The sequence below is a fragment of the Acanthamoeba castellanii genome (assembly GCF_000313135.1).
Source record: "Acanthamoeba castellanii str. Neff unplaced genomic scaffold scf7180000084457, whole genome shotgun sequence".
In the NCBI taxonomy this organism is placed as follows: Eukaryota; Discosea; order Longamoebia; family Acanthamoebidae; genus Acanthamoeba; species Acanthamoeba castellanii.
Window position 1 is genome coordinate 21,030 of NW_004457613.1, and position 7,373 is coordinate 28,402.

A 7,373-nucleotide genomic window follows, 5' to 3' on the forward strand; every position below is an offset into this window, starting at 1 on the left:
CCCCACCGTCGTGTTCTTCTCGTCTTGTGGACAAAAGAAATACACAGTTTTGCCACGGAAAATAGTCTTTCTTCTCCTTTTCCTTTTTTCTTGCAGCACGAAGATGGAGGCCACAAGGAAGGGCGGGCGCGCAGTGTACCGCCTTTCAAGAGGAGCCCGACGTTGTTGCTTCCGTGAGACGAGCGATTGTGGCTCGCGTAGACTTTACAGCGGCACCTCCGGAGGCAGCGCGGATTTAGTGCGGCAATCTCTGGCCGATGTGGGGCGCGCTCTGGCGGAGGGGCGCACCACGTCGGAGGAGGTCACGCGAGCGTGCCTGCTGCAGGCCGACCACACGGCAACCCTCAACGCCTTCGTGTCTCGCCACTCCGACGAGCACCTTCTTTCACTTGCCGCTCTCTCCGACAAACGCCGCCGGGACGGCCACCGTATATGCCCCCCTCCCCAAACATCACTACAGTCCGTCCCTGTGTGCCTCCGCCCTTGTCGTGAGGGGCGCTTGTTGACCGAAGTCTTACCGGTGGGCCTTGCACAGAGGTGGGCAAGCTGGAAGGCATTCCGGTGGCGGTCAAGGACTCGTTCAACACGCACGACCTGCCGACGACGTGCGCATCGCGTATGCTCAAGGGCACGACACTGCTTACATCGCTCTCTCAGGGCCTTGTTTGTTTGGCCTTAAGGACTAGTTTGCTGACGTCAAACACCTCTTTACATGTACCCGGGCTACAGATCACAGGCCGCCGTGCGATGCTGCGGTGGTGAGCGCTCTGCGCAAGGAGGGCGCCATTATCATGGGCAAGACCAACATGGACGAGTTTTCGATGGGGTACGCCGTCGGGATCGACCACGTGACAAACAACAAGCCTCTTGCCATCAGCTGACGTGTGTGGCACTGCACAGGTCTGGGAACACACAAAGCTACTTTGGCCCCGTGATCAACCCGTGGAGCCCCTCCACGAAGCCAGAGGAGGCCTTTGTGGCTGGTGGAAGCTCCGGCGGCAGCGCGGCCGCCGTGGCTAGCGACTCGTGCTTCGGGTACACTTGCTTGTGCTTCGTTCCATACACCGATAAGGTCATGTGGCCCTGGCCCTGCGGCTAAACACGCCGTGGCGAAGCGCGCTGGGTGGAGACACAGGCGGATCGGTGCGGCTGCCGGGCGCCTACTGCGGCGTTGTGGGATTCAAACCCTCGTACGGCCGCATCTCGCGGTGGGGCCTTGTCGCCTACGGCAGCTCCCTGGACACGCCCGGCGTGCTCACCAAGACCGTGGAAGACGCCGCCATCATGCTCGGTACACTTCACAACCGACAACAACGCAGTACACATCACCATTGAAGTAACTCTGCTCGTTTACACAGGCGTGCTGGCCGGCATGGATGCTCGAGACTCGACGTCGGTTGATATCGAGGTGCCCGACTACGTCAAGTCCATGAACCAGCCACGCAAGTTGCGAGTCGGCATACCCAAGGTTCGTTCGCATCGGCCTCCCACTCGCGCTCAATGAAGCCCGACCTCACCGCGTTGTGCTGTGGACGCAGGAGTACCTGGTGAAGGAACTGTCCGAGGATACGCGGAAGCTGTGGGAGGAGGGTGCTGAGGCCATGGCGCAGCAGGGCGCCGAGGTGGTGGAGATCTCCCTGCCGCACACGCAGTACGCCCTCCCGGCCTACTACATCCTCGCTCCCGCCGAGGCCTCTTCCAACCTCTCCCGCTACGATGGCCTTCGATACGGTAAAGCACCAATCACCTCCCAAGCTCTTGTGGGTGAGTCGCCATCAATGCTGCTGCTGACACGTGGCGCCATCGGACGCGTGCAGGCTATCGAGGAGCGGGCGATTCCATTACGGAGATGTACTCCAGCAGCCGAAGCGAAGGCTTTGGAGAGGAAGTACAGCGGCGGATATTGCTGGGCACTTTCACCCTCTCGCGGAGGTTCGTTTCACCCGCCTCAGTCAATGGCCCTGTAGGCTGGAGGGGTTGTTAACATCATCATCATCGTCGTCGTCATCGACTCGCACGCTCTCTCCAGGCTGTACGACAGCTACTACCGCAAGGCGCAGCAGATCCGCCGGCTGGTGCTCAACGACTTTGAGACCGCCTTTGGGCAGGGCGTAGACGTGCTGCTCCACCCTACGGCGCCCACACCCGCCTTTGCTCTGGCCGAAAAGCTGAACCCCGTGGACATGTACATCAACGACATCATGACCATCCCCGCCTCCATGGCCGGTACCCTCCTCCCCAACCCAGAGAGCTAGGTGGACTGCACTGCTCACACCAGGTGCGCACCTCGCTCCAACAACAACCACCAGGTCTGCCGGCTGTGTCGGTGCCTGTGCGCCAATCGGCCGCCAGCAATCTGCCGCAGGGGCTGCAGCTGGTGGGCCGCTACATGGACGAGGGCACCCTCCTCGCCGCCGCCCGCTTGCTGGAGCAGGCCTTCCCCCGCGCCCACGCCCTGCGCCCTCCCCTCGCCTGAAACGCTGTGAACACCCCGTGCAGGTCCGCGCCTCACACCTCCATTCCTCTGCTCTGAACCCACCTTCAACCATAATACACGGACACGCGTCCGAGCTCTCTCTCTCTCTCTCTCTTCGCCAGTCTGCGGGCGCCACACGCACCACTTCGTGGAGAAGAGGCAGGAAGGGGCGGGCTCACGATCAACGTAGTTTTTGTGTCGACACAGGCACCCCTTTTCCGGTGGAAAGTCGTCGGTGTGGTTTTGCTGGCTCGTCGACACAAATCAGCGAGCTGCCGCAGTGCGGCCTTGCTCTTGCGGGCCTTATCACTCACTCCATACAACCCAACACAAACACCAAACTACACACCACTCACTGTACACACGATGCCGAGACTGTCAGGACACGTAAATGTGGAGGCGCTCTCCGCCCAGAACCGCGAGAAGGCATCCGCCATGGGCGGCGGCACTCCTCGCCCCGAAATTCACTCCCTCGCCTTTGCCTCCCGCTTCACCGACAAGGACATCCCCAAGGTACCACACCTTCGCCCCTCCTCCTCAGCGTCTTGCCTACCAGCGCTGGCGGCAGTGGACTCACGCTGGCCTGTGGACTGGTTTAGTATGAGATGCCCCAGTCGTCCACGCCGGCCAACGCCGTGTACCAGCTGATCAAGGACGAGCTGGAGCTGGAGGGCAAGCCCATCCAGAATATGGCCACCTTCGTCGCCACGTGGATGGAGCCCGAGGCCGAGAAGCTCATGACCGAGAACCTGGGCAAGAACTTTGTCGACAAGGTACCTTGTGACTTTCCGACTCGCTTGGGAAAACGGTGGGAAAGCCGAAAAACATTCGGGACTGAGCAGACATGTGTGCGCGCGGTAGGAGGAATACCCGCAAACGGTGGAGGTCCAGGATCGGTGCGTGAACATGCTGGCCCGCCTCTACAACGCCCCCAAGGACGGCAAGCCGACCGGTACCAGCTGCGTCGGCTCCTCAGAGGGTGCGTCTCCCTCTCTTGTTGAGTTCCTCTTCCCATGTGTAATGGTCCCTGACCGCTGAGCCGGGGTCGTTTGGAGGTACAGCCATCATGCTTGGGTGCCTGGCCGCCAAGTTCAGGTGGCGGAAGAAGATGCAGGCACTCGGCAAGCCCACCGACAAGCCCAACATTGTTTTCGGCACCAACGCCCACGGTACGCACGTGCAGAGGTGTTCTGGGCGTAAAAAGCTCACATTATGGCCGACCAATGCGCAGTGGTGGTCAAGAAGTTCGCCCGGTACTTCGATGTAGAGCCGCGCGCGGTGCCCATCCATGACACCACGCACTACATGATGGAGGCCAAGGAGGCCGTCTCGTACGTCGATGAGAACACCATCTGCGTGTTCTCCATCCTCGGGTCCACCTTCACCGGGCACTTCGAGAAGGTCAAGCTGCTCAGCCGCGAGCTCGATATCCTCGCCAAGGAGAAAGGGTACACACACGACACACACACACAACACACAACACACACACAACTGACTGGGGTGGTGCAGAATTGACGTGGACATCCACGTGGACGCGGCGTCGGGCGGCTTCGTGGCGCCGTTCGTGTTCCCCTACCTGGAGTGGGACTTCCGCGTGCCGCGGGTGAAGAGCATCAACGTGTCGGGCCACAAGTACGGCCTGGTCTACCCCGGCATCGGGTGGATCGTGTGGCGCGACGAGAAGGACCTGCCCGAGGACCTGGTCTTCCACCTGGACTACCTCGGCGGCGACGAGCCCACCTTCAACCTCAACTTCTCCCGCAGCTCGCTCGGCGTGCTGGGCCAGTACTACAACTTCCTGCGCCTCGGTCGGGTACGCACCTCTTCAACGATACTTGACCGCAAGCATTGTCGTTTATGGCCTACGTGCACTCAAAACACACACACACACAAACACACACACACACAATACACAATACAGGAGGGCTACAGCGATGTGATCACGTCGTGCCTGGAGGGCGCGCGGTTCCTGTCGTTCCTGCTCAAGGACACGGGCTACTTCGAGATCCTCTCGGAGATCCACCGGCAGTACAACGAGGGCCTCCCGCTCGTGTGCCTGCGGCTGAAGGCCATCGAGGGTGGCAAGCTCAACTTCGACGAGTACGACATCATGCACACCCTCCGGCAGAAGGGCTGGGTCGTGCCGGCCTACAAGCTGCCGCCGGCCCTGGAGACCAAGACCATCTTGCGCATTGTCGTGCGCGAGATCCACACTAAGAGCATCCTCGAGAAGCTGGGCTCCGACCTGGTCACGGCCTACGAGGCCCTCTACGAGCGGCACGGCGCCGCGAGCCCCACGGCGCCGCGCTCTGCTCCGGCCATGGAGACCAAGTCCGCCGAGCGCAAGGAGGAGACCGACGAGGAGAAGGCCAAGGGCAAGGTCGACGAGGAGACCTTTACTTCGGTGTGCTGATGATTGATGACGTGAAGGCCAGGCCTGTCACCACTTGACCACCACCCGCGCGGCGTCCGCCATGCGCTGTGTTACGCCCAGAGGGCTCACACTTACAACTGCGAATTCTCCCACCACCTCCTTTTCTCCTACCTCTCCTTCGCTGTCGTCGGCGCGGGTCGGCGCCTCATATAATACGTTCTCGGCAAAGTACCCGTTGGCATAGCTCCGCCCCAAGAACTTGCCCGCGAAGTAGACGTCGCAGCTCTCCACCTCCTGCATTTCCATTCCAACAACACGCAACATCAGCAACCACACACACAGAACACATTGATGGGTGAAGCGAAGCGCACCTGGGCTCTGTCGGCAGCGGTGGGGCGCTCCCACGTCAGCCACACGTTGGCCAGGCGCACCTCCTTAGCGCCGCCGCTTTCCTCTTCTTGGGCGAGGTTGGCGCTGCTGGCCAGGTGGGGGTGGAGCGAGGCGATGGTCCACGATGTCCTCCCCTGCAAGCGGCACACCGGTGGCGGCCGCGGGAACCACCACGACGCTGCCGCCGTCGAGGTCGGCTGATTCTCGTCTTGCGTCGGCTGGGCCGAGTTGATGCGAATCTCGCCCACGCGCGCCTTGAACGCGGTCAGGCCCGTACTGGCGCGCGAGGGCTCGCGAGTGAGATCCTGGCTGAGCAGTGCCAGGCCCACGACGCGTCGCCCGCCCAGAACATCGGCCGGCACCCGATACGCGGCTCGGTCCCAGCCGTGGAGGCGATCGACGTGCGCGGCCTCGATCACGAGCACTTCGCCCGCCGTCTTACCCTCGAGCAGTGGGCGGGCTGGGGAGCGTGTAGGCGTGGCCAGCCGAACGAGCGAGGCGTCGTCGAGCTCCAGCACGAGCTCGACCGTAGCGTTGGGGGTCTCTGGGCGATGCGTGATGGAGACCAGCAGCAGCGCGGACCGATCACCGGTGGGCAGGGCGAGGCAGGTCTTGAACAGCCGCGCGAGCTGATAGGGCGCCTCTCCGGGCGCCGGGACCCGGCTGTCGAACTGGCCCGACACCAGCAGACACGAACCGCCTTCAAAGGCCAGGTCGTGCCCAATGCCGAACTCAATGCAGTCGCCACAACTGGCCACCCTGGAGTGTGTTCGAGGGGGGGTCGGGATTCAGCAGCTGCACGGCTGAGCGGTTGCGGGGGGCGTGGAGTGGTACCGTTGGCCATAGCGGTACGTGGGCTGCAGGCTCTGCCGGCTGAGGTGGCTCCACTCCCCCTCGCGCACCAGCTGTCTCCCGCCAGGTGGCGGTTAGCCAACTGCTCCCGCAAGTCGGGGGAGGGTAGTGCGCGCTCGTACCTCGCCCGCGCTGAAGAGCCGGTGTCCGACTCCCTGGTCGAAGTTGGTGTAGAAGGGCAGGGCGCAGGGCGCCTCCCTCTCCGGCAGGTAGCTCGCGATGCTCTCCCTGATGCCCAAGCCTGGGTGCCAACCACCCTCAGCACCGTGTTGGGGGGGATGAATATGAACGAACGTACGTGCGAGCTGGTCGTTGGGGTGCCACTTGAACTCCAGGAAGGCGCCGGCTATCTTGGTCCCGAAGTGGCCCGCCCAGTTCTCCACGTCCTTGGCCCCGTCCTGTGGTTCACACGCGCGCACCCAACGTGAGCGTCAGTCGCGCCAGCAAATGGGTGAAGTTAGCCAAGAAAGTTAGGCAGGGGAGGGAACCCAGGGTCCGTACCTCCCAGTAGAGATATCGAACGCCGGGCCCGAAGCCAAAGAGCGTGGAGGAGACCAGCCGCCACTCTGGGACTGCCGTGAGGACTGTCGAGTCAAACGACATCAGTGGCTTGTGGTCACCGTCGCGCAGCTCCACCTGTTTGATGAGTTGGTGGGTGAGAACTACACATGTCCGGGGGGGCACAGTGGAGCACCTTTAGATAGAACAGGTCCGCGCAGTTCGGAGGCCCACCAGCGTACCTGCGCGACGAGACCACCAAGGCACGCTCGAACCATTGGGCCACTACGAAACGAGGGACATTGATGAGGGATCGGTACCACTCCCCAAAGGAGACGCTCGGCGGGAACCGGTCGAGCAGACCCGCGGTATCGAAGCCTGAGACGCCTCTTCGGCCGATTTCGCTGTCGAGCAGCTGCACGAGATCAAACTCCCTCCCTCGTCTGCACGCCAGCACGCACAGACAAAGGGAACAAATGAGCGGCCTGCCTCTGGGCAGAGCTCACGACTCTGCGCGCGTGCGTACCTGCACCAGTCATGAGAGGCCTGCAGCACGTTTTGCCCGGACAGCGCCACGTTGGGTCCCACATTGTCGCCCTGCAACAGCTTCCACCCGCCTCCACCGTTTTCCACGAACCACTTGTCCTCCTTGATGACATCTGTTCGAGCGGAAGAGAATGAGCACCGAATGGGCCACAGCTCAGCGAGAGCGGCCCAGCTGCTATTACGCACCAGGCCTGACCAGAGCCTGGCCGGCGGTGGCCAGAAACGTGGGTTCGACGT

General features: G+C 62.3%; 3 protein-coding genes across 3 annotated transcripts; 2 read left to right on the forward strand and 1 right to left on the reverse strand.

Moving 5' to 3' along the window:
- Positions 1-103: 103 nt before the first annotated feature.
- ACA1_321960 (aspartyl/glutamyltRNA(Asn/Gln) amidotransferase, A subunit) lies at positions 104-2,476 on the forward strand (the record flags this gene model as incomplete). The annotated part of the gene is made up of 10 exons (XM_004348623.1): positions 104-428; positions 536-605; positions 737-826; positions 901-1,035; positions 1,116-1,291; positions 1,359-1,468; positions 1,539-1,731; positions 1,818-1,932; positions 2,030-2,226; positions 2,310-2,476. 10 exons carry the CDS (start codon positions 104-106, stop codon positions 2,474-2,476), a joined length of 1,578 nt encoding a protein of 525 aa, XP_004348673.1.
- A 366-nt stretch (positions 2,477-2,842) lies between these two features.
- On the forward strand, positions 2,843-4,889 carry ACA1_321970 (glutamate decarboxylase; the record flags this gene model as incomplete). Its single annotated transcript, XM_004348624.1, has 7 exons — positions 2,843-2,989; positions 3,076-3,249; positions 3,338-3,455; positions 3,538-3,645; positions 3,708-3,924; positions 3,986-4,289; positions 4,398-4,889. The coding sequence occupies 7 exons, from the start codon at positions 2,843-2,845 to the stop codon at positions 4,887-4,889; spliced, it is 1,560 nt and encodes a 519-aa protein (XP_004348674.1).
- Positions 4,890-4,916: 27 nt separating this feature from the next.
- ACA1_321980 (Mannosyl-glycoprotein endo-beta-N-acetylglucosamidase) lies at positions 4,917-7,247 on the reverse strand (the record flags this gene model as incomplete). Its single annotated transcript, XM_004348625.1, has 10 exons — positions 4,917-4,955; positions 5,022-5,144; positions 5,222-5,990; positions 6,075-6,145; positions 6,215-6,333; positions 6,391-6,490; positions 6,594-6,728; positions 6,787-6,832; positions 6,941-7,033; positions 7,159-7,247. Coding segments are annotated over 10 exons (1,584 nt in total), but the record flags the coding sequence as incomplete, so codon positions are not given.
- Between the last annotated feature and the right edge of the window lie 126 nt (positions 7,248-7,373).